Raw genomic sequence first — 26,910 nt, 5'->3', positions numbered from 1 at the left:
AGAACGTCTCTGCACATGTAGCACTTTGGAAAAAGCGAGAAACGGCTATTAAAACTTCGCAGTAACACCCGGTTGACTATACTCGCGCTCCTGGCTCCACTTGACACATTTCTTTGGAGTTACGTTGTGAATGCTAAAAGAAAGTTAGCGCTGTTGCCATTATCGACGTGTCATTGTTACCGGCAGCAGTTTGTTTGCGTTTAATATCTACGCAAATTTAGTAGGATGTGAAGATCGCGTCTGTCTCCAGTATGAGACATACAAAGCTGAAGCCAAACTGTGTATTAGTATGTTGACTAGTCATTTTGCAAGACGCCTAGCAAGTGTCACATCAGACTTGTGGAATCAAAGGTAGAAGTATATTTACAAACACTCATGTAGCGAGGAGTATTCTAGAATACTGCGATGCTCAGTTAGGAAAAGCAGCGATGGTACAAATTGATTTTTCAGAAGCCTTTGATATGGTATGTCATGCCACACTGTTTGATATATTGGAACATGCTGGACTGGGTTCTATTATATGTGAAGGGGTTCGAATGGCATATCAAAACTGTACCACCAGTTTGGTTGTAAATGGAGAACTGACAGAACGCGTTGATGTTCGTTCGTCTGTAAGACAGGGATGTCCCATGTCACCATTACTGTTTGCTTTGTTTTTAGAGCCCCTGTGTAGGAAAATCATTAACAGTGATCAATTAAGAGGTTTCCGGCTGCAGTCCTTTGAGGTACGAGTGCTTGCATATGCGGATGATGTTGCTTTTATATGTACCGACAAGGAAAGTGTGAAAATAGCACTGCAGATCACGCAAAGCTTTTGCGACCAAACTGGTAGTTTATTGAACACAGACAAAAGTTTTGGATTATGGCATGGTTCGTGGCAGCAGACACCCAGTGTCTATGAGAAACTGCAGTGGAGCACTGTACCCAACAAATACCTAGGGGTACCACTAGATAGATATGGAGAAAATACGCAGTTTTGAAGAGACAAGGCGGATGAAATGAGCACAAAGACTTTAAGCTGGGGTGGGCGGAATTTGTCAATATTTGCAAGATCCACGGTATGTAACGTCTTTTGGCAGCTAAAATATCGTACGTTCTCCAGGTTCTCTACTGCACAAGAAGTAATATTCAGCGTTTTCATAGGATATTTGCAACATTTGTCTGGAATTCTAAATACGAGCGAACATCTCGGACTAATCTTTTCCGGAAGGTCAGAGACGGTGGGTTGGGGTTAAGTCACCTGTTCTTGAAACAGGTGGTTAGTAGATTTTTATTCTTAAGAGATCAGCAAAACCCTTTCATCCGTACAATTATTCAAGTCATGTTACCGGAGCTATACCAGAATTTGTTGTCTCCACCATGGACAACGGTCCGTATAAAGTATCCCGCTACTTATGCGAGGTGGTTTCTTCCTATAGGTTTCTTATAAGTAGATTTTCTTTTGAATACTTAAGTAACGTTCCCAGGAAGCGCCTACTGAAAGACCTGGTAGACATAGTTTTTCCAGTTCCCCTTTACAGAACCATTTATGGGGAGGGATCAGGGAGGGACGTCCTGAAACGCGTCAAAAAGATGTTAGTTCCACCTGGGGTTAAAACGTTTTTCTTTAAACTTCACACGGGCACACTACCTGTGAAAACATGGCTCGAACAACGAGGCATGTTTGTGCCGTGGGGAGTGAATTGTCTTTTGTGTAACAAACCAGAAACTGTAGAGCATGTTTTTACTGACTGTTGGGACGCTGTGTTTTATTGGGATGTGCTGCAGAGAACATTGAAGAAGGAACTGCCAGTTGATGCCTACGGAATTCGTTTTCTGCCTGTTCGTGGAAATAATCTCCTTTATGACCTCTTCACGCTTCTAGGTCTTTATAGCATATGGAGGTCACGTATGGATATACGAAATGCTGAGCCACAAGCGCGATCGGTTAACGCCTATTTTGTTGAACAGATCACGAAGCTCAGAGAAGTGCTGGAGCACCGAGGGGCAAGAAATGAAATGATTTGTATATTAGATACACTGAAACAGTTAAAAGTTCATAAGTAGATCCAGCCAGCCTTACGCGTGCTGGTGGGTGATGTGTGGCACATGTGTATATGTATAGAACATATTAGCATTGCAATAAAGAACAAAAAAGTCAGCGTGGCGTAGTGGTAAAGTACTCGGCTCGAAATCCGCAGGTCGGACGTTCGATTCCCGGTGGCGGAAGTTTTCTTTTTTTTCGCATACGGTTTTTTTTCTTGTACTAGTGCTTTCTACATCGCCTTCTATACAATTATTTGTGTGTGACGGCTAGGCATGATGGTGCCGACGCTGTAGAGCCGTTTTACGCTCCGTCATTCTCCAGCATCCATCATACGCCAGCATCCAGCATACACCACGTGCCACCATCTTCCAGCACCATAATCCACCATAATGGTGGATGGTGGAATCCACCATTCCTCATGGTGGAGGAATTTTCAATAGGGTATATAAAAGCCACAACGATAAATAATTCAGAAAAACTTTCCGACGCGCGGAATCTAACGGGCGACCTCTCGCTTTGCAACGCGCGGCGTTCGACGGTTATGCCACCAACAGCACCGTCTTTCAGCCTGCTAACGGCGAGCTATTTATATACACCATTTACTTCAGCATGCTTTCTCAGTCACCACCTAAATGGCGTGAAGCGCGCGCGTGGCGCGCTTTAGAGGTCGACACCCCGTTCCTGCCCCGCCACGGTGGTCTAGTGGTTATGGTGCTCGACTGCTGACCCGAAGGTCGTGGGATCGAATCCCAACCGCGGCGGCTGCATTTTCGATGGAGGCGAAAATGTTTGAGGCCCGTGTGCTTAGATTTAGGTGCACGTTAAAGAACCCCAGGTGGTCCAAATTTCCGGAGCCCTCCACTACGGGGTCTCTCATAATCATATCGTGGTTTTGGGACGTTAAACCCCAGATATTAGTATTGTTATACACCCCGCTCCTGAGAACGCCGTTGCTCTTCGCCCTACATGGCGTGGTCGCCTTGGCGCGCTTATCTCGAGGAAAGAAGGGGGCAGCCGGGGGGGGGGGGGGGGGTAGAGCGGGGTGTTGTATGTCTTGTGCTTTCCCCGCGATGTCCGCGCTGAAGTCACAGAGCGTGCGAAGGTCACGTCGCTCGCTGCAGCGGCCGCGTTTGCGAAGGAGCGCGCTTTTCAAACAGAAATTAGTAACAACTGTGACAGTTCGCGCTCGTCCTGTGTGTACCTGTTCGTTCGTTTCGTGCGTCCGGCTTTACGTTTGAGCAGTGCGCTTCAAGTGTTGAGCTCTGACGCATGACAGTTCGCGCTCGTCCTGTGTGCGTTCTTTTCGTGCGTGCTTTGGGCTCGAGCGACGCACTGGAAATTTCGAGCTGCTTTCTGTTTTTCGCGTTACATTCAAATTTATTGTTATCGCATTTTATTGCTTCGCCGTTGCGGCGAAACTGTGACGTTTTTTTTTCCTTCCACATCATGAGTGGCTACAGAAAATGGCCACTTTGTCCTGCGCGTCTCAAGGGCAGTTTTCAAATTGAAGGAAAATTAGGAGCGTTGCGTCTGCAAGTGTCTACAATGGAGAATAGGACGCCCTAAACTGCGGCGCGTAGAGTGACCCCCTTCGTCTCCTGCCACACGGGGTTGTCTGATGTCAGGTGTGGCCGGTGTTTTCTGTTTTTTTTTCTTTTTTCTTCCACATCAGGTGTACGTAAAGAAAAGGGCGAGTTTTCAAATGGAAAGAAAATTAGGAGCGTTGCGAGATAGAAAGCATGCTCAAGCTCTTCCGAGATTCGCTTACCACCAGAGGTAAATGGTGTATATAAATAGCTCGCCGTTATTTCGCCGGCGCATGCATGAGGCACGGTTGAGTTGTCTAATGCAGTGCGCTGGGGAGCGAGGGGGCGATTGTTCAAATCCCCGGTCTGGTGCCCCGGATTTTTTTCTTCTGCTTTATTTTTCTTTGTGCCTCTTCTATATATATATAGGCTGGCCCACCATCCGAAACGTTAATAAAACTACATTTCGTACGTGAGTCCTTCTTCTCACTCATCTATCGTACCGGACCCATCGATCTTCATAACCAAAGTATATATATATATATATATATATATATATATATATATATATATATATATATATATATATATATATATATATATCAAATACACAAGAAAGGAAACCACGGCAGACCAATTATTTCGGGAAGAGGTACCCCTCACCGAACCAATATCAAGCTACATAGACTCCCTAATTAAGGACATTCCGCCTACACACTCCTCCTACCTACGTGATACCAAGCACTTCATACGGATCATCAACGATATAAAAATCCCTGATGGTGCCTTTCTTGTAACTCTTGATGTAACTTCCCTTTACACTAATATTCCCCATAAAGACGGCATCAAAACATTAGTAGAGTCCTATAGTGAGCACAAATGTGATGACTTGCCAAGTCCAACAGTAATTGAAACCCTTGCGAAGCTGGTACTTCAACTCAATAGCTTTGAGTTTCATAACCAATACTATCTACAAATAAATGGCACTGCTATGGGGACTCGAATGGCACCCAACTACGCTAATATTTTTATGAATGATCTTGAAACTAAGTTCTTGTCAACCCAGAAAATTAAGCCCCTTCTTTACAAACGCTTCTTAGATGATATCTTTATCATTTGGACGGATACACAAGAGAACTTAGTTAATTTTATAGAATCCTTCACAAAGCTCATCCAGACATAACTTTCACTCACACATACTGAAGAACTGAAATCAATTTCCTCGACGTCCACGAAAAAGTAAAAGACGGGTCCTTGACTAGTACCGTTTACAAAAAGCCTACAGACAGGCAGCAGTACCTTCACTTCGATAGTTGCCACCCTCGTCACTGCAAGACGAGCATCCCGTACTCGCAGGCCCACCAATTCAGGAGAATTTGCTCCCGCCCCGAAGACTTTGAGGCCAACGCAAATAACTTGCGCAACGCACTTGCGAAGCAACACTATCCTCCTTCTATAGTCAACGACGCCATACGTAAAGGGGCAAACCTAGATCGCCAACAACTACTTTATCAGCAGAAAGAATTAAAACAACAGGGACGGAAAAAGTTGGTTCTAACATTTCGAAGCAACCCTCCTAACGGAAACAAAATTCTAAAGAGACACTATAACATCTTACAACAGAGTAAACGACTGTCAGTTATTTTCCCTTCCCCTCCGCGAGTCGTTTATAGACGCCCCAAAAACATTAAGGATTATCTTGTACGTTCGAAAACCGATAAGGCACCTGTAACTGGATGCCAGCCACGCGGCAAGGCTCGTTGCAAGGTGTGCAAACACATACAGACAACCAACTTTGTTGAAAGCATGCATTCCAATTTCAAATACTCTCTTCACTCAAACCTTAACTGTGACAGCTCTAATGTAGTATACCTTCTCGAGTGCGGAGTATGCAGTATTCAATACATAGGTCAGACAGACACGGCCTTCCGCACCCGCTTTAATAACCATCGTTCCCATGTTAATTCGCTTCCGCATCTTCCTCTGTCTCAGCATATAAATTCCGAAAACCACCCATTTGATTCCATGAAGGTTACACTCCTGCAAAGTGGTTTCTCCAGTACAAGGGAGCGTGAACAGCGCGAATCCTATATGATTTATAAATTTAATACATTGAAGGCTGGCCTAAACATCAATCCGGGCATACTGTCTTCAATTCGGGCTCTGCAAGATTCAAGCTGATAATAATCTTAACTGAAGATCTCTCTCCTTTTATTTTATTATTTTTTTGTTATTATTTTTTATTATAGTTTATTTTATTATTTTTTCGGACATCGCTTCAGGAGCACGCTGTCGGACATGCAGCATGCTCACACGCATTCCAATCTTAACGTATTCTCCATTTTCTTCATAAACATTAACTGGAGCCACAAACCGGAGATCGTGACCACCTGTTTTTTAGTGAATGTGCCTTTTTACATTCTTCCCGGACTTTTACTAAGCTTTTTGAGTTGACTGCCTTTAAGCGCTTATCCCTTCTTGTGAAGCTTCATCCCGGCCCTCACAGGCTTCAGGAGCAAATGTGGAGGGGGGGAGCCGAAGACGTGAGGAGTGACAATGGGCTGGAGGAATGCACCCATGTTGTGTTGGGGCTTCAAAGCATTGGAACTCAACTAGTGACTACAGGAATGTACCTCACCTGGACGATCTTTGGATATCAGCGGGGTTTTTGTTTTCTTTCTTTTTCTTTTTTTCTTTTTTTTTCTTTTATTTAGGAAACACGTGTGTTTCGTAGGCCAAAGTATGTGCACGTGGGGTGTTGACGACTCTTCTTTTTTGTCAAGAAACACATGTTCTTCTTATGTTAGTCAAAGTATGTGCACAAGCGTACTTGCGACTTATTTCGGCAGGTTTCTTACCTCTCTCTCTCTCCTTTTTTCTTTTTTTTTCTGTATGTACTTTTCCTTAACCTTTTTCTCTTTTTTTCTCTTTCTCTCGGCTCGGAGAGCGATGATATAAAAGCGCATCGAAGCCTGGTAAATTTCATCCTGATGAAGATCGGTCTCCGATCGAAACGTCGACAAATAAACAGTTTTTTAGAAGCGTATACCTTTTTCCTAATTATTTTACGGCAACCGAAGACAGACTCTTCATAATCTACGTATATATCTATATCTATATATATATATATATATATATATATATATATATATATATATATATATATATATATATATCCGGGTCATGATGACGACGACAACAATCAGCCGATAGTGTCCGTGTAATTGTTATCGCAATAAAATTGACGAGCGCGCGCTCCTGGCGTGCCCCAGCGAACCTTCTCTGACTCCGCTCCCTCCTCGTGCTAAATGCTTTTCGGAGAAATGCTGGCATGCTCCTGCTTCTTTTTGCATGGCTGGTCTTCAAGATTGCGACGTGACGCTCCTTCCTAGTTTATTTCTCTGCCCATGTTTAGCACGATGCATCCTAATTGGATCACATAGTCCGGTGTACTGGACATAAATACAATCTCGCATTGCGTGCAAACTTCTGATTACAAAGGCTGCCTTTCCGCCACACTGCTTCAAGCGGAGGTATGCTTGCTCACATGATTTAAATTATCTAAATTGCGGGAAGATAGAACCTCTAATAATTTCGCATACTTGAGGGCACTGAGCGCACGAGTTCCCTCGTGGAGGACGCCATTACTGTGAGGGTACCCCATAAGAAAATGCGATTTAGGGAGGAACTACATGAAAAAAAGGTATCGCCCACCTCTTAGAGAAGCTGCAAAGGTGCTACCGGTTTCGATTTTAGCGCTGCTTGCTTTTATGCGCCGCTTTTTTTCTTACGTCCAATACACTGGTCGCGGGGTCGGAAAGGGGTACATCCCTTTCCGACCGCAAAATCCAGAAATTTCGGGCACCCCCCGCAACCCCAGGCTACGCCAATGCTGCCGGCCTACGTCGGGGGTCGGGCGTGCAACACTTATGTGGCACGAGACCATGCCATCAAAGTAGAGGGAACACGGTATACCGAACAAAAGAAACATGCACGTCGAGAAGAGTGTAAACTCATTTCCCTGTCGAACACTGGACAGTATTGATGTTGTCCATCGTCGCTGCTGACTCACCTATACCACCTTCCGGTTAGGGTGATGGTTGAAGGGTTCGCTAAATGAACGCCGAGCACGTTCAGCTTACTCGAGGTGTACGAGAACATCGCTCCGTACTGACACTGCAAAAGGCTCAGGCTAGGTGACCTCTCTCGCTGCTCTGTTACGTGCTCGGGCTTGCTGGGGACTGCCCGCAGCGCCTAGTAACCACTCGAAATCCTCCCAATTTGGCGCGGCGATTATACAAATTCGGCATGTATTGCAACCACAGAAACAAACGAAGAAAATGAATATGTGGATATGAATATATAATTATGAACATATGTCAACGTTAAATTAAATAATAAGAATATGAATACAGAAAGAAAATGAAAATGAAACAACAACCCCTTGATATGCGTTGTCATTTGCCTTTCCGCCCAAGCACGCTTCAACATTCTGCGTCTAAACTGAACTTCATTTGTAGACAACTTTCTAGTGTTTTTGGGCTGAAAAGAACTGGTACGCCATCGAGATGTTCAAGGCACGACGAAACTTTTTTTTGCCCTCCCTGTCTATCGCGAACGCATTTTGCGTGCTGTACAAGCTATGCTTGCCCAAAACACGATGGCCACTATTCACTATCGCAGCTCAATATGCAGCCTTACCACCTTCGTTGCGCAAAATTACGTGAGTTATACAAATGCCATTCTATTGTGTATGGCATTAGGAACCAAATGAAGGAAAAGTTACACATCTTCGATGTGAAATGATATTGTTGGAAAAAGCTGGAAGGAGGACTTTCACAACCAACCTCGCAAGTCAGTGGTCTGCGGCGGTTGGCTCAATTGGTATAAAGAGTCTAAAATGATATATGCGTTCGAGTGCTACCTTATTACTTTTGAAAGATAATTGTTAGTTATTATTACGCCCATTCTGAGCTATTTGACTGAAGAACACCTTAGGGCGTTTATTTTGTTTTCAGTAAGTCAAAACTTTTTTTCTTTGTCACATAACGTTTTATGCCCACAATGTTTGAGGGGAGCAATAGGAAGGCGTGCGATAGCGGGTTGCCGGAGCAGTCTAACAAGGCAGCATGCATGGGAGTACCGCATTCGCTAATGTCTACCACCAAGCACCATAGAAGAACGGTAAGAGAAGAAGCCAACGCTTATACCTATCACTTCCTTCGATTGGGATGTTTCATTTTTCGCCAAATCGTTTGATTCATGCTTGGACACTAAGGGGCTGTGCTTGTTTACAATACATCGAGGAAGCGTGTTGTGTTATTCCACCTAAGATGGAACGTGCGTTAGTCGTGCGCTGACGTCACTCTGTGCTTTGCGGGTCGTACCTAAGATAAGATGCACGTGTAAGTGGTTGGCTGTCTTACGTCACTGTTAGTTCTCTGTTAGCTTATAAGACCGCCGCGTGTGCGTGTTGCGGGTCATTCTGTTGCATTGCTTGTTGCAATAAACATGTGTGTTGGCTATTAGGCTCCCGTCCTACTGAAGATACTACAGAGTGAAACCTCAGAGTTTCCGGGGGGTTCATTTTACAGTGAACGAGGCACCAGGCGCATAAAGGAAAGCGAATATTTACGATTGATTTTTCCCACCGTTTCCAGCTTCATTTGAGGTCGGTCGTGACTTTCTGTGGCACCGCGCCGTCAAACATCTCTGCGCTTTCGTCGGAGCCTCCGCAAACAGCATCCGGCCATGAAAGCACTTAAATGCAGTAACAACGTCACTTGGACAATATAAGAAGTCGGAAACTTTCCATCTTCAGCACTGCAGTCTTACAAATACCAGGGCAAAAAAGACAATAGCAAACAAGAAAACAAGAAGAAAGGGAAAAGCAGGAAAGCTAGCCAGACTGACATATCTGTTTTTTTTTTATTGTAGAATGCCAGTAAGAGGAGAAAAAAGATCAAAGGAGGGTTAAGGTGGAGTGGTGAGGGTAACACACCCGCAACTACAAAAGGCGGAAAGCATTAGATAAATGACCGCACCAGCGGGTGCGGGCGTTTATCGCAACTTTCCCGAAACATACTCTTGTAAAGAGAGAAAGTTTCATATTTTAATTCTTGAAATAAACACTTTGCACGCATTTACACCGAAATTGGAAACCAGGCGGCGTCGGAAGAACACGTCCCGAAGCATTAACGAAAGACGCAGCGCGAAATGCACCCTAATCACCAATCTCGCAAATGAGCAGGGGATGATCACGACGGGTTTTGCCAATAGAAGAGGGGCTCCAGTCTCGAGTTGCGGGAACGACCGGAACGACCGCTTTCGCGATGGCTATTCAGGAGCTTCAAGCCCTGCGGGTTCTTCGAATGGTCGATATATTGAAGCGCGTCGGTTTCGTCTAATGCAGACCTGTATATTTCCCTGCAGGTGGTGAATCCGGTACACGAGTCCGCCACATATGGCACGGAATGGGCTTTGTTTCACCGTTCGATGCATTCGGGCGTCTGGCCTGGCAGCACATTCATTTCACCAATGGTGTAATTACACGCTCCCCAATACCTGTCCCTCATGATCTGTTCTTGTCTGCTCTCAAATTTTCCATAGTTTTCTGTGTTAAGAAAATGGAAAGAAGGATGTATGTGCGACACGCCTAATAGAAACATTCATATTAGGGAACATTACAATTTGTATTTCTGGGACTTCTGCGTGGTTTGGTGTGATTGAAATTCTATGTTGTATGTGCCACGTAATTTTCTAGCTTGCCATGTTGCAATGAGTACAAACGGAAGCGCACTTGTCTAGAGCGGTGGAGCGCGTAGCTGTGGGCGATGTTGCTGTCCGCAGCTCCTACCTCACGTTAGCTACGAGCTTCCGTTCGTGCTTGGATTATAGCACATTGGCCTAGCGTGCAGTGTGACTATGTTAGGCATCATTACGGCGTCGGTATTCGCATATTTCTGCAGAAAACGGCAGCTGAAGCGGCCGACTGGGTGTTCTAGACAAGTGTGATTGCGACTGTACGTCCTCTGATATGAAATTTCTGAACTTGAGAAGCTTTTAGCGCAAAAAAAAAAAGACAGGGACACAGAGGGAGGGAACAAGACCAGCGCTAACTATCAACTGAAGGCATTATTAGGCCAGAAGAAAACATATATACTCGGACTACGTCACCCGCGGCACATGCGCACGGTCAACGGTGCAAACCAAGGCACTATCTCTCCATACCTATCGTTAACCCCTTTCCTTTAGGAGCGAAACTTCTTTGTTAGAAATCGTTACTGACGGGTGACTGATGCAAGATGATCCCCTGATGTGTATGTGATAAGCCTCTGCCAGTTCTCGCGTGGTGCGATCACGGTGCTTAAATAAGGTGACCGTGTCAGAGAAGCGTGCTTCGCATCCACACTGCGGGGGGTTGAGTTTCACCTGTGAAGAGCCAATTAATTACACTCTACAGTTTCTGGATCTTACACTGCTTTTTTCAGCTAACCATACATGTTATAAGTATGCCCCTCGGTCTAGCAAGCCCCTGTTAAGCTTTCAATCCTTTCATTCGAAGGTTATAAAAAACGGGATAGCCCTCTCATGCCTAAAATCTGCTGTTACCAGGTCGTGCCATCATTTGGTACGACAGAGCTTCAAAGAGCAGGTACTGCGGCTGAAACAGGCCGGCTTCCCCGAGTCTGTGCTACAGGCTGTTTGTAGGCGCCTGATAAAGCATATAAAAGGGGGCCTTCCACGTGAGCAAGAATTGGAACGATCCAGATGGGCGGTAATTCCTTACGTGCATGCTCTTTCGCACCGTATAAAAAAGGCCGCCCATAGGTATGGACTGAATGTGGTCTTCTCAGCCAAGAATAAACTAGGCAAGATGTGCTCCATGATTGGAAATAAGCTGGACGCTAGAGACAGAGGGGCCTCTCGTACTTGCAACGTCAAGCACAAAGTTAGCTTTGTTACATGTGCCTCAAACCTTGTATACTGCATTCCATTAAGTTGTGGACGAATGTATGTGGGGCAGACAAGTCGCTGCCTTAACATACGTTTAAGGGAGCACCTCTCGTCTTTAAAAGGGAAGCCGCTCACGCACTTAGCAATGCATTCTGCGCAGTGTGGATGCGAAGCACGCTTCTCTGACACGGTCACCTTATTTAAGCACCGTGATCGCACCACGCGAGAACTGGCAGAGGTTTATCACATACACATCAGGGGATCATCTTGCATCAGTCACCCGTCAGTAACGATTTCTAACAAAGAAGTTTCGCTCCTAAAGAAAAGGGGTTAACGATAGGTATAGAGAGATAGTGCCTTGGTTTGCACCGTTGACCGTGCGCATGTGCCGCGGGTGACGTAGTCAGAGTATATATGTTTTCTTCTGGCCTAATAAAGCCTTCAGTTGATAGTTAGCGCTGGTCTTGTTCCCTCCCTCTGTGTCCCTGTCTTTTTTTTGCGCTAACAGCTTCTCAAGATGAATATGTACCAACTAGCTCGACTTTCGGTCTTGCTTCAGAAAATTTTGAATATGGTATGTTCTATGTTCGACCCGTTCTGGTGCTGATGAGTAGCCGGCGCCTTATTTGTGCGCCAGCATATTCTTATGTCACATAAGGAATTGGAGGTGACCCTCCACTTAGGCGTGTAGTAGCGGCACCTGTGTCTTGGTGCATTCCTTGGGTTCAGCTTGTGTTTCGTGCGCTGCCGAAGTGGATCTCAGAGCACGGAGGGCACGTAGAAGGAAGTGAATAGTATAAATCTGCTTCACCAGGTGAAGCAACAATCCCCGATACTTACTAGACAACCACTTGCTCTTTCAATGACCTGATTCAATTTATTTTCATTAATTATCGTGACAGTTGGTTGGCCCTTACCTTAAGTAAACTTACACTTCGAAATCACATGCATCCCATTTAACTCTTAACATGAAGCAGTACCATCGATTTCGTACCAGTTTTATTTTTTAAAACGCACTGCCTTCGAAGTGCTTGGAAGAGTAAAAAGTGTCACACGTTGCTCATGCCGCTAACACGGAATATCGAATAATTTGGCACGCTTAGCCCACTCGGCGTTGAGTCATTCACTGTATGAGTGAGCATTACAATCATTTGTGATGCAGAGGTCATTCATAACAGACTTGTTTCAGTAATGCCATGTTCTCGGTCGTAGATGTTATGCTTTATAGCCCAGTAGTGCGACGAAAGGGGCTAGTTGGTTCACGTTGGCTTGGTGATGCTGGCTTGGTGATGTTGGCTGGTGATGGTGGCTTGGTTGGCTTGGTGTCCTGTTAACACTGTGTCCTGTGTACTTTGTAACGTCTCCCTACCGTAAGCGCATCACCAAGCGAGCTTTACAGCCCAATCGAATAACATCTCGTCGCTCTGAAAAGGCATGCGTTGAATTACAGCACCCAAGCCCAGGGTTGCCAGGTCTGGCTGCTTTGCGCCAGCCTGGCTACTGTTTTAGGCCGGTGGCGGCAGACAAAAATACCTTGGCTACTTGGCTACTATTTTCCCCTTGATTGCAACCAAATGATCTCTATTTGGTGACGTCGCAGCCGCATGCGTTCAAGTATACGGCGTCAAAGCGTGGTATGTTTCCAGCTCCCAAAATAAGAAAAGGCTTTTAGATGTGTGGCTGGGACTCGGCGAAAACCGTTGCATAGGGTCTCTTTTTCGAGCCCATATGAGGCATTTTTTTTTCGAAATGGGTCAAATCCATCCAAAGAGAATTTGAGAAAACGGCAAAAATTTGCAATGCAAACTAAATACAACGCTGTCAAAGCTATTCTATGATATGTTTTACATGTCGGCTAGGGAAGTTTCTGGCCACAATCAATTAAAAAATATGCAGCGGATTTCACCATTATTAGCATGATAACTTTGGATTTGGCTCATTTCGAATTGAGGCATGGAATTCAATGCGGTATTCTTGAAAAAACTTTATTGAAATTCGGGCAGTGGCACATTCTTGCTTCGTCGGCGTCGACATTGATTCTGTTCACGATGTCGTCGACGTCTGGGGACCGATCTCTCGCTGATCTCTTCACTTCCACCAGGATCCATGATAATGCAGCTCCGAAAGGGCAAAAAAAAAAACTTCCACAAACACCTAGAAAACAGGCGGAGTAGTCAGGCTAGGCGGGAAATCACACGAAGACTTCCACGTTCGCCGAACCACGTGATCGCCGAAGCGCTCTACTATCGGCATACCGGATATGACTCATTTCGATCCATACAGCGCATGGATCTGGCCCAATTTCGTTTTGAAACGGGATCTGTGAGCACACGCAGCCGTTGGTATTTGACTCATTTCGTTCCGATCTCTTTTTAGAGGAAAGTTGAGAGAATGTACTTGCCAATGGAGCAATATTTGAGCTAGTTTCGGTTTCTGGATATAGCCCATTTCGAAAAAAAAAACGCCATATATATTTCTGAACGCGACTTTATACCGAAAGTGGAAGTGAACGGGACGATCGAAAGTGTTCTCCATCCAGGGCGCCTTGCACTCACCGATATTAGAAACCGAATATCCGACGAACTGACTGTGCAATTTCTTAGGATTGGTACTAACTGCTATGCAGGAAGATTGACTGCTCTGACTTCGTCATCACGCAAGAAATCATTGCGAAAATGACTACAATTTATCATTCAGTGTCATTATGCCAACAAGTGAGATCTTGAGGTTAATCATGCCGTACTCAATTTTATTTTAACCACAGCACTGTTACTTCCAGTCCTCTTAAAATATTCACGCAAGAAGCCCGACGACAGCGTCTCTAGGAAGCTTTGGATTCGTAGCGTTTGCGTCGCTTTGGTGCGTACGCTATATTACAAATATCAAGTGCGCACGTTAAACAACCCGAAGTGGTCAAAATTTCCGGAGCCCTCCACTACGACGTCTCTCATAATCATATCGTGGTTTTGGGACGTTAAACCCCAGATATTACTATTATTAAATATCAAGTGCGTACCAAAGTTCTTATCGTATGACGCATGCGCAGTATCACCAAACGCTAACGGAAAGGTTTGCGTACCGTATTCTTTTGTGCCGAGCATTTGTGCCGATAACCTTCAATGTTATTTAGGTTCGCATTTTTTCTCTCTTTGCGCATGCTCCTACCTTATTTACTTTTTCTACATGTATGTTACTCGTCCTTCCTTTGGCAGTCGAGTACATCGCAATATCTCAGTGCACATTTCAGAATGTATAGATTAGATTTCATTTCTTCTGTATTTGTCACATATGTTATATTTACCTATGTATCGCCCCCTTACACAATGCTCCGATAAGGAGCCTGTAAGGTATTGTAAATAAATAAATAAATAAATAAATAAATAAATAAAATTGTCCACTTTTGCAACCGCGTAAGAAACATCGTTGTCCTGCATGGAATCATTGCTAAACTCAGCAAATCTGATTTTGTTAAGCTTCATGCTATATTAATTTACATTTTCTCCAAAACGCTTTTGTATTAATTCGTTTAAATAAAACATAACCACCTTTTTCATACACGCGTGGCTACTTTTGGCTCTTCTACATCTCTTGGTTCAAGCTGTCTACTTTCTGGCTAATCTTTCCAATTTTTGGCTAATTTTTCTCCTTGGGACCTGGTAACCCTATACCCAAACTAACACTTGTGCCTCTTTCTTTCTTTTCAGAGATCATCCTTTCTTCGCTCCTACGAGTTATACAGGCCACGAAAGTTTTAAACGTTCTACAAAAGGCACGCGTGAAGTGAAGGCACTGAAAACGGCAAAATATAAATAAGACGAATATTATGGCTTTTTTTTTTTTTCAGGTGGGTTGATTGTTGTAAGAAACAAAAACACCTTTAGCCTTCTTGACAAACGACCATCTCCAGATGTTAGTGCCGATAACCTTTAACCCTCCCACGTCTGACGCTTGGAGCCAAGAGAGCGGCGTGATTTGTTTCACGCTAGCGGGAAGCTGATGTCCTTCATCAGGTATCGATCCACCACCCCTGCCACGAGTAGGCCTCACCGGGAAAAGTTTATGTTCCTTCGTGATGGTTTGCTTTTCCAGATAAGCCTTCTTTGAGGGGTAATTTTTAACGCAGGTCACTATACTATGTTTTTTTTAAAACGTTTATTGCTTTAGCGTTCCCTGTGTTACACTATACCTGTGTTATAAGTTCTGCTAGAACTGCTGGTCCCCCGTACCGCTACTTTTCTATATGCAGTACATCCTGCACTGTTGTATTCAGGCACCTGGCCTCTGCACTGTATTGGTTCGAAAAGAAAAGAAAAAAAAATCACAGCATATCCACGGGGTGAATGATGATGAGTGGGGCGAAGCTACGGAGGGAATCATCTGTAAACCGTGAAACTCTTCCGTGAAATGCGCCCAGTACATACTATAAAGAGTGTGAAACATCGTGTATATATTAAACATCAAACTTTTATTGTACTGTTGGTTTACGTGGTCCCTTCATTATCACTTGTGATCGGTGAAATGCAAGGAAGAAGTCCGCTCCCGAGCGAAAGAGCGCCAAGAGCGACCGCATTCCCCGCTCGCCCTGTGCGAATTAAAGGCAAGGCTAGAGGGAAGACAGGACGCGCGTTCCACGACGCGAGGTCGGTAGCATGCCCAACGGAAGCCAACGGAACGCGATCGTGCAAGTGCTCCGGCTTCGCATCGCCTCATGGTTCCATTTAGCGTCCCAAAACCAAATATATTGCTCAAGGTGTGCCTTGCGTTTTTCGTAGAAATAATTTCTTTATCATGTACATTAAGACGAAAAGTTGAAAGCTCACTAGAGTGTATCGCCCGCAAAGTATGTCTTTTAGTGTGATTTAACTCTCGTACGGCAGGGTCCTCGCGCCGTTGCCGGTCCACCTCGCCCGTTGACGATCGGGCGAGGTGGCTACATACAACTACTACTACTACACTTTAAGAAAAACATCTGGCGTTCTTTCGTTCTGCTTTTACAAAACATCTGGCGTCTTTCGTTGGTTTATTTCATCAATCAACGGCGTTTTGAACAAAATTTTTATTGTTTAATCACGCACAGGAGAAATCTCACCAGGCACTACCTTGGAGGTAAACAATGGCTGCTAATGGGAATGAGAGACAGAAGAAGTCGGCTTTTAGCTAACACTTACACTTCTACTTCTACTAACGTTTCCTACTGGAACATGCCAATGGCTGCTAATGGGGAATGAGAGACAGAAGAATTCGGCTTTTAGTTAACGCGCGCGCTGCGAATTTTTTATTGTTCAACAACGCACAGGAGAAATCTCCCACCGGCACCACCTTGGAGGTCAAAGCGTAAGACATGTTACGGACTACTACGATGACGACGACTACGAGGGACGAACGGGTGCCGCCGTAAGGAGCTTCGCCCCTAAAAACATGAAAGATTCAAGTGTGTAATTTTTGGCCTATGACGCATGCCGCAGCTTGTACCTACGTGAGCGTTCTGCATTTTAGTTTAGTGGAGAAAAACTGAAACCGTTGGCCATCGAAGGTTTCTGTACACATAATAAATTGTTAGACAGTGTCACAGAATGAGATGACGTGATCTAAAAACGTTTGTTCATCCACCAAGGGATTTTCGCGAACATATTGAATAATCAAAAAAAGAAAAAAACAATTAAATGATGAAAACCAAGAGAAAGAACGGTTGACAACGTTTAGAAATTAAAATATACGGCTCGCACAAATTTCTTCCTAGACACACGCCACTCATAATTATGACAAAACAATGAACAACTCAATACTTTCCGATAGGTTTTTTCTTATGGATCTATTCCAGTGAACAGATTACGTGTGTTCTGGTTTCTCTCGTTTCTTTTTTTTACGATTTTTGATAGAGCGGCTGGTTTAATTCACAGAACCAAAGCGTTAGATTTTTTTACGGAGTGAGGTTGAATTTTAAATTTTTGCAAGAAGTCCGTGTTTAATACAGTAGACGGTTGGATGTGAATCACATGAGGTATAACGATGACGTATCACGGGTTCCAGACTAAAACTGAATCACCAAATAGAGGTTCGCACATTTTCGGTTCTTTTGCACAGCTTATCACTAACTTCGTTACGAAATTACAGTGTTCGGCATAATTATTGGTGAACCAATGCATCTCATTGCCTTCATGTTGAATCCGGACAAAAGCAGTCGCTGATTACCCGGTCTCCCAGTCTGCGTTGCGCAAATAAAGCAAACAAGAAAAAAAATACCGGAATCGTGGAGGGTTTCTCATCCGTGATAGCGCCAAATGACTTCCTGCTTTCCGCTTCGCTAAAGACGCAGTGTCAGGCCAGAACGAATCGCAAATGCGATGAGGAGTTTCTCGATACTCGTGCTCTGCTTTAGTTGTTTTTTGAGCAGCTATAACCCAATAGCAAGCAAAAAATACAGGTTTGTAGACATGGTATAGGAGCATAAGTAAGAAAAACAATTCGAAATAAGGAAGCTGCACGTAATGGAACGAAAAGACATGCTTAAAATATTTTTCTGTAGCACGAGCTCCAAGAATATTGCTGTAAAATGTGACGACAGTGTGGTAGAATGAATGGCAAAAAGCGCGCTGAACCTTACCCCAAATTGTCTTTCGTTACGTAGTTATCGCGTTGTATGAAGGAATTCTCAGGAAGGATGCAAACAATACATTTGTTTGCGGAAATCTGAGGCAGTGTTTAGGAGTTTACTTCATAACTAACGCCTATCTTGAATACTGTGTGTTGTTTTAGGAGCTGGCTCGCCAGGTTCTTAAGCTGGGGCGAAGTCCCACTCCGTAACCTGCATCCATCCGTTCAAAGCGTCGTGGAACGCGAAGAGGAATGCTACGCGTGTCGTGTCTTCCCTCTAGCCTGGCCGTTTATTCTCACAGGGCGAGCGGGGAACGCGGTCGGCAGCCAGGCGAGCGCCGGACAGCTATTTTTAGGGTCACTTTGTTGAGCGCGTCTTGAGGGCAGTTTCAAATTGAAAGAACATTAGAAGCGTTGCGTCTGCAAGTGTCGACCACGGAGAATCAGGCGCTCTGAGATATTTCTTTTGTATATACTTTATCAATGTGTATATAATTGTAAATGGTGTATATATTTCATCAAAACTGAAAATTAAAACAAGAACATTATGCATATATATACATAACAACGTGTGTCACGTCTTCATGCGATGATAGAGGACTTGTACAGAAGATTCACGGGTTTTCCTGATCTTCTCTGAGCCAGCCCCTCAATCATCATTCACTTCGTGGATATGGCGTGATTTTATTTTCAGTACAACCATAACTGAATTCGATAAAACCTAAGCGGCTGGAAACTTTTGTAATGTGAGAGTTCGCGATAGAGTTCTCAAAAGCCCGCCGCTCTCAAGAAAGTGGTGCAGTAATTATAGCTCTCGTCAGGTGCATTCTAGTAAAGAACCTAGTAGAGAATGGTAACTACCGTACTCCCCTAAATGACGATGTCATCGATGATATCGTAGTACCCTCGTTTAATGCATGCAGTTCGTAGGTTTCATAGTGTAATAAGTGTAAGTGTAAGCATAAGTGTAAGTGTAAACTGTTGATCATGTGCCGAGAATAACACTGCCATAATATCGCAAGTAATATACAGGGTAAATGCAGTGTTGAGGTCAAAAGCAAATTCCAATTCAAAGCTACAAGCCGTTCGCGTTTCGATACAATGTAGCCTTCAGGTACAGTCTGAGGAGAACTATAACATGTCACTAATTACATCTCTAGATAGCAAGCACTTCAGTCTCATTTGAGCGATGTTTCCGACATTGAAGATGTATATATGCAATGAAGGAACTAGCGAAAGCACGCGGCTTTGTACGTGAAGCGAAGTAATCTCGCACTACAGTCATCGAGAGTGGAGTTGGAAAGTTCTCACGCTCCCTTGTGCATTCGGCTGAGACGAGTCGAAAGCGAAAGCAACCTTTTTTTTCTCACTCTCTTCTATCGATCGCCCCTCCCCTCTCATGAAATTTTCTGCAGCTCACGTGGTGTGGCACTGCCTCCGCGATCGGCCCTCCATTGACTATGCGACGATGTAACGTGACGATGTCAGAATGTGAGGTCATGTTTAGGGACGCCATAGGTGGGTCATAATAAATCACTAATTTTAGCGATATGTGACGTCATGATACTTCACGGATGATGTCATCTGTGATGACGTGACTTTTTGGTCCGTTCGTGCTGGCGCTGACGCTCACGGCCACTTTTCGCATATCATGAAGTGTCTACGACTTTCGCATTAATATTCCGGATGCCTTCGTGAGTATATTCTTCACGGCGACAATACCAAAATTAGTCGGAAGCGTCAATAGCGAATGCTGTGCGCGAAGTACCTTAATTTGCAAAAGCATAGCCGCCGTGGCAGCCTAACTAGCAAAGCACCAGCAATGAGTAAAATGTGGGCTTCGCTCCCACTTGCACTCTTAAAACAAAGGGCGTCGGGGCACTCCCTTTGTGAGAGTTTTGGCTTGTCCCGCTGGGCACTCCCTTTTCTGGGGTGAAACAACTCCCTCTAGACAGGGAGTGATTCAACGCCTCCTCATGGAGTACAGTACTCCGTCTGCGATAGAGTGAAAGCACTCCTCCGAGGGAGTAAAGCTATCACGTTGAAACAGCTTTGAAATAAAATTAATCGAGCACAGAAAATGGCACATTCATACGCGCACGCATTCACGCAACCAAAACACGTAGAGCGCTCGCAACCGAAACGCATACATTAGAGGATTTTAGTCTGTCCGGCACACCGCAATACGCAAAATGCTCTGCACCGGAATACCGGGTGTGAACTGCGCATACGCACGCCCGGTAAACATGGCCGCGCCGCCGAAAGCGATAGCCGCCCACCTCGAATCTATCAAGTGGCCGTCGCACGTTCTGTCGCTCGTTATCGCCGAACTGATGCTTTTATTTGCTTTAGGTTCACGTCCTTAAGCTTCGACAGCAAGGTATTCGTGTCGATTCGGCACCGTTTTCGAGAGCCATACTCAAATAATCAACGATGTAGGCTTAGCGAGTGACAATCCCGGAATCTCGAAGGTCATACATTATGTGTCGGTTAGTTGTTTTTATCCTCCATAGCTGGCGCAACTTGACGTGGCGGCAGCTACGGCACACAAAGCGGCTGAGAAAAAGAAAAATTTTGGCACTTTAACAGCGTTTCACGGAATAACTTCTGTAATGCTTATCTCTAGGGATAATTAGAAAATGGACATCAATGTAAACACGCACATATGACAACACATACAAATCGCACACGACACAGGAATCGAACTCATGACCACAAGCACCGAAAGCAGACACTCTAACAACTACGCCACAGAGCCACCGCGTCCTTCGTTGACTTTTCACGGCCTTATATATCTACAAAGTGGTTTGCAACGAGAGGGCGGAGCTTGCTACTTCTTTTTTTTTGCATCATCGGCGTGTGTTTGCGCGTGGATTAGGTTCGTAAATAGTTAGTGCGGCGCCATGAACTCACGAAGGCCACCGTTAGCACCTTCAGCTCCGACTTCTGTTCGTCGTTTGTCGTGCCGCAAGAGAAATGATAAACGTGTGTTTTTTGTGTGTTCACCATACATCGTGGATGTCTCGCTCGCCCAAAAATTTGCTCATACCGGCGTGAAAAGTACCTTTAGATAGCGAAACTCACGTATGTGTATTCTACGAGCGTGTGCTGTTGGAGCAGTTTTGGTTATTTTTGCCGCGAGCTGCAAGTGTCGGCAGTGCGTTCTCAGCTGTTCGAAGACCATCATATGTCGCATATTTTTGTTACATACGTCGATGTCAGAGTTCCAAGGGTATCTTAGCGTGCACCTATACAAGCATGTGCATTTATTGCGCGTGTAGGTGCTGTTGCGATCTGCACGCAGGGTCAGCGGCACCTCTGAGCAGTTAGACGAATATTTGCGTGATGAGCACTTACGCGCGCTGAAGCACGACATACAGTGCTTCTGAATTAGTCATAGTCAGTATTTAATTGCTTTTATACCCGGAGACTGACTACCTTTTACTAAGTAACCTTTACTCTTCCGTATCACGCCGCCGTTAAAAATGTATGTCGAAGGCGTCCACCAAGGTTAAGCACGATGTCCATTAATTCGCGAGTGACATGTCTCCCTTAAAATAAATAAAAGATAATACTGTTGCGCCTCTGTATTGCGAACGTCCGCGTGTAGTTGGCACTACTTCTGAAGAGATTGTGCAGTACCTATTAAAAAAAAAAGGCATTATTTTATGCCTCAGTGAAACAGCTGTTCTTCAGAAAATAAGGTGTCATTTTAATTAGGATATTTTTGTCACGGCACGACACAACTTGACTTTTTCGTGATTGAGGATTACACATAGCACGAACATGAGTGCAGCAGATAAATAAAAACTGAAAAAAGTGGCTGCCATGTGCACTCCTACCACCTCGTGTACCTGTAGTTGATTCCAAATCTACAAATTATGCGATCATTGATAAACGATCAACCCATCAATGTTCGATCACAGTTGATCTGTTTCCGTTTGCCTGTCGCTTATTTGCACGATGTTTTGCAAGAATCATCGGTTAAACCCATCTAGTAACGCAAGCATTATCTGTAGCATGCAGTGGTTCTCAAGAAGGGAGGGGGGGGGGGGGTCAGCGAGGCCATTTCTGGGGGTCCACGAAACGCATCTTCGAACAAAAAAGAAAATACGCCTTTTTTGAAGAAACAATATGTCCAATGACAGCGGCCCCCACTATTTTTTGTTTTGCTTCACCGCATAACGGTTATGCATTGCGGCGGAGCTGACTTATGCTTTCCATGAGATGGCTGTAAAGCTTTTACTGCAATTTTCTACCACATGTGCTTTTCCAGGCTTGCATATTTGAAGAGAAAGCGTAGTGAGAAACAGCTGAAATGTGGCGGCAGATCGCACAACTTAGTGACAAGCTGTTGAGATTGAATTGGCGTGGCACTTTAGTTTGACCATCCTTTGCCACGGAGAAACGCAAGGCACCTATTTCACGCTGCATGTTGTGCTAATTTATAAGCCCTCGCCCCCCCCTCCTTACTTCTCACTGCAAGGGGTCCCTCATCACTTCCACCAGTCCACAAGGGGTCTCCAAAACATCCATGGCTGTGAACCACGACCTATATATCAGAGCCTGAACAATTTCTTTTACATGTACAAGGACTTTTTTGTTTGAATGCATTACAAATTCTTAAAACTTCAAATGATACAATAAATGCTGGTTGTAGCACTTTATTAGAATCAAAACAATAACATTCACAATGTCAATGTAAATTATACATTTTCATCTACCACAGAACCTATGCTCATTAGTGAACAGATGAAACAACATACACAATGCAACCTGAGCACTAATTCACAGCAGTAAAATATTATGAAAGTATAGTTCGAAAATTCATCACAAAGCAAGACACACTTCGAAATGCCAGTATGCAAGTACAATCCAATGAGATGGCATGCACAGCAGTGGCGTAGCCAGGGGGGCACACCGGGCCTCTCTCGCCCCCCGTCCCCCTCGAAATTTTTTTTTTTGCTATGGCATACAGAGCCCAAAATCACAACTGAACACATCTGCCTGCCCGGCTCCCACTTCAAATCAAGGAGACGACCCCCCCCCCCCCCCGAAAAAAATTTCTGCCTATGCCCCTGATGCACAGAGAACTTGGTGTCTGCTTACACATGAAGGCAACTCGATAAGTAATAAAGGCTTGCAACACTTAGGCATGGTGGTGTACCATTTTTCTTGTATATTGCATTAGTTTGCCCTCAGGCATGAAAACATCTTACGCATGATTGTGCAGTTCAATGTTTTGTATAAAGACCTGTGGTGTCGACCATAGATCCATCTGCCAAGGTTTGTAAACACAGTTGCCTTTATTCACATATTTTTAAGAAATAATGTAAATTTATAAGGTTAAGCTTGGGAACATGGCATTATTTCGCAACCCTATTCACCCGTATTATTATGCATAAATAGTAGACCAATGGTTACAATATTTACATGCCAGCTAGTGCCATGAAATGCGACCGGAAAATTGGTTCCTCGTCACCTTCAAAAGCTCAATTTATGGCTCATGCAGAAGTGCCACATTGAAAATGAATCTGCGAATACCGTGACAGGAAAGTTACCTCGGAGTTAGGCAATAACATGCTTTGAATTAAAAATTGCCCATCAATAATGGTGGTGGCTTGGCACATTAGAGCAAAGGACTGGACATGCCATGAGGTTGAATAAAAATTGAACAGGGAATAAATAACGGCTGTAAAACAGTCAAGAACCATGCTTAGTAAATTAAATGAGTTTACATTCAGCATCTTTTCAAGCCATGTAAAATTTTCAATTGCACACTGTTATTGGAAAGTTTGGACTCAGCACCGTGCATAACACAGTGCAGCAGTCCAAGTGCTGACAAACCTAAATACTGAGAGATGTACAAGATCATCAGTATAGTATACTGTAAGGCACAGGAGTGTTCACAGAAGAGACCGTCTTGTAGACAAACAGGTGGGCCAGAACTGTTGCTGCTTTGCCAAAAGTGTTCAGTCGTCCTGAAAAAGATATCAAGCAAAGAAGTCCATTAAGCTTTCTGCATCCATACAAAATACCCACTTGTCTTCTCTTACTGCAGACTTTTCCGAAAAAACAGAAAAATACAAAATTAAGAAGCTGCCAAGTATTTTCTTGTGAGATATGCAATGAGTTTGCAGCACACTTTCATTCTTGTAATATCTAGAAAGACGCAGCATTATAATACAGAAAGACGAGGCTGAATTGCTTATCCATGTTTTGCTGCCATGTTTTTATACACCTAGCAAAAGAACAAGGTACAATAGCTAGTGTGCAGTGTTGCTTGTTGTTTTGTGGAGGCAACTCCTATTACAAAATAATTCATTTATCCTCAAAACTTAGTGCAAGTTCTCCCAAATAAATTATTTAAAATCCTAGGCTAGACGGGACAAAATATAGATATATAGTACTTATGAGGCATGCCACAGTGGACAGCCTCAATTTTCTAATTTACATTTAAATATAAAACTCTGTTTATGCCAAAGCAACATCCAGATGTTGTCTTTCTCACAGCACTTCAGACTAAACCAGCTGTGCACATAGCACCTGCCTGTAAGCACTGCACCATCCTGCTTCTGCCAACTATGAAACGCGTGCATACTGAAAATTTTATATGCTGCTTACTGCTTGCTGTTACCTTAAATCTCCCCTAGCCAACACAAAGTAGACAAGCAATTAATATAACTATCAAGTGGAAATGAATGTAAAAATTTTCCTAACAGTGATAAATTAAATCACAAGGCGCATGGAGCCCATCCTATGTTAGTCCTGTTGTGACTCACAACAGGACTAACATTTGTGTCGCAAATTGTGAACGGTTTTGCAACTACCAAACACAAAAATAAAGTTAAACACCATAATAACAATGCGCTAGTGAGCTTCAATGTATATCGATGTATATGCCACTTCATTGTTAAGGTAATGCATCACAATACTGACCGTTTGAAGCAAAACGGGAATGTGAACTAGTTGGCGGGTAATAGGCGAGGTTCAAGTTTAGGCAATAAAGCTTTCAGTTGTGAGTAAGCGCTCTTGATGTGCACTTTCTTGTCCTTGTCTTCTTAGCACTGCCGTTATATAAGTACTGACCATTTCGCCAGGAACACTATGAATCCCTCACAATACAGTCAATATCATGCTACAGGTGTCTATTATGGAGGCACTCCACTGTAAATTCAATATAGTGTTATAGGCGTGACAGAGTGCAGGTGCAGATTCTGCATACTGTATCGGATGACTGAGATAAGAGCTACCATGACATTGGACTCAAAATAGTGATACTCTCAATGTTTCGAATGTATCAATGACTTGCTTCATTAAACACAGGTATGCACTGCACAATTCAGAAATGAATTCTATTTGATCACTCTCTCCTAACGAGATTACTGCTACCAACCAAGGTTCTGTGAAGCATCCAGATGAGCTTCAAGAGTTCTTATCAAGCTGCTGGTGTCCACAGCTGCATAGCATTGCATGTGCCATCTTGAGCACCATCTGCAAAGAAAAAAAAATGTACAGATTTTTTGCATTGACGCACTATTTCATGCTGCACTAAACAGCTGTAAAGCACACCAATACCTAATTCAGATAACCGGCATAAATTCAGTTAGACGTCCATGCATGTAAGGATCTTTTAACTCTAAATTTATTATCCTAATGCACTCGAACACCAAGAACTAATTCAGTAGATAATACAAAACTGGCAGTGTAGATAAAGCGTTTTTTTTTAATCTCAGGGAAAACAGATTCCAGAGCTTTTTCATTGTTGCTCCCGTTTGATGTTAGCATTGAAAGTGCTGCTGTGCTTCTTACGCAAAAGTGAGCTTAGAGACAGACTTTACGAGGCATCATGCTCTTCTTTCCTGCTTTGTTCTTTTTCTGTAAAGTTTCTTTTGTATTATCCTTTATTCCTCGTACCCTCTTCCTTTGCACAGCATGGCCAGCCAGTTTGAGAAGTGGCTAACCTGCCTGTCTACCCATCTATTTCTTTTTTTCCTTCCTTTATTTTAAGTCTTACAGCATTTACAAATATAGACATCAAGTTCAGTAGTCTAGTGTTGCCAACTGCACAAACATTCATAAGCTGCAGCCAGCCTACAGCCAACCACAAATTTCACTGCCTGTGCGAGACTAGAAAGCAAATACTTGTGGTTTCAAGTTCACTCCACACCTACCATTTCATCAAAAACACAGCATTTGAGTTTCTGATAAATTAAGTTGTTTGCCGTGTATCATGCTAATGAAAGAGCTCAAAACAAAGCATGATACAGCAAGGAGTAGGTGCACAACAGCACATCCTTTGAGAATTTGCGATAGAGTCATCTGGTGACCTGCGTGCCATTGTCTACTGCTTCTGGTGCTGCACTAAACACAATATTCACATTCATCAAGAAGCATGAAGGTAGGAAGCTTACATATGACTTAAAGAAGTAAACCATAAGAAATGATGAAAGGTGTTCTGTTCTTGCTGAACATTAGTTTTTTTAACCGTGATAATGTTTAATGGCTGCTTAGCCTTGCTTCAAAGCTTCATAATAGTCTTATGAGAGTCACATTTTTTTAATTATTGTCCCTCTGCCATCAGTATTGCATTGAGCTGACTTGCACTGATGTGACTGAATAAGCCTGGCACAGCTCGCACATCTTCAACTCGATGAGAATATCCACATGAAATTCAGGAAAGTTCAAGATGTCACTAATTATGTCACAAAATTGTCACGAATTAAGTGACAATATCGTAAAATGCACGTGCTTCACCATAAACGCTGTCACTTAGCAGACAACTTTCACATAATATATGGCCATAAT

General features: G+C 43.7%; 1 protein-coding gene across 1 annotated transcript; it reads left to right on the top strand.

The window, feature by feature from the left end:
• Positions 1-428: 428 nt before the first annotated feature.
• LOC125759987 (uncharacterized) lies at positions 429-15,612 on the top strand. The gene is made up of 4 exons (XM_049419532.1): positions 429-464; positions 1,211-1,323; positions 1,521-1,719; positions 15,598-15,612. Exons 1-4 carry the CDS (start codon positions 429-431, stop codon positions 15,610-15,612), a joined length of 363 nt encoding a protein of 120 aa, XP_049275489.1.
• The last annotated feature ends 11,298 nt before the right edge of the window (positions 15,613-26,910 follow it).

Source organism: Rhipicephalus sanguineus, chromosome 9, assembly GCF_013339695.2.
Source record: "Rhipicephalus sanguineus isolate Rsan-2018 chromosome 9, BIME_Rsan_1.4, whole genome shotgun sequence".
NCBI lineage: Eukaryota > Metazoa > Arthropoda > Arachnida > Ixodida > Ixodidae > Rhipicephalus > Rhipicephalus sanguineus.
This window is presented reverse-complemented; position numbering and strand designations above follow the sequence as displayed.

What these genes read in the sequence shown, in the direction of transcription:
- LOC125759987 (XM_049419532.1), top strand. Translation starts at nt 429, where the DNA reads ATGGTACAAATTGATTTTTCAGAAGCCTTTGATATG. An exon ending in TTTCAGAAGCCTTTGATATG is followed by an intron (nt 465 to 1,210) that starts GTATGTCATGCC and finishes CTTTTCCGGAAG; the next exon opens with GTCAGAGACGGTGGGTTGGG. An exon ending in CGTACAATTATTCAAGTCAT is followed by an intron (nt 1,324 to 1,520) that starts GTTACCGGAGCT and finishes TCCCCTTTACAG; the next exon opens with AACCATTTATGGGGAGGGAT.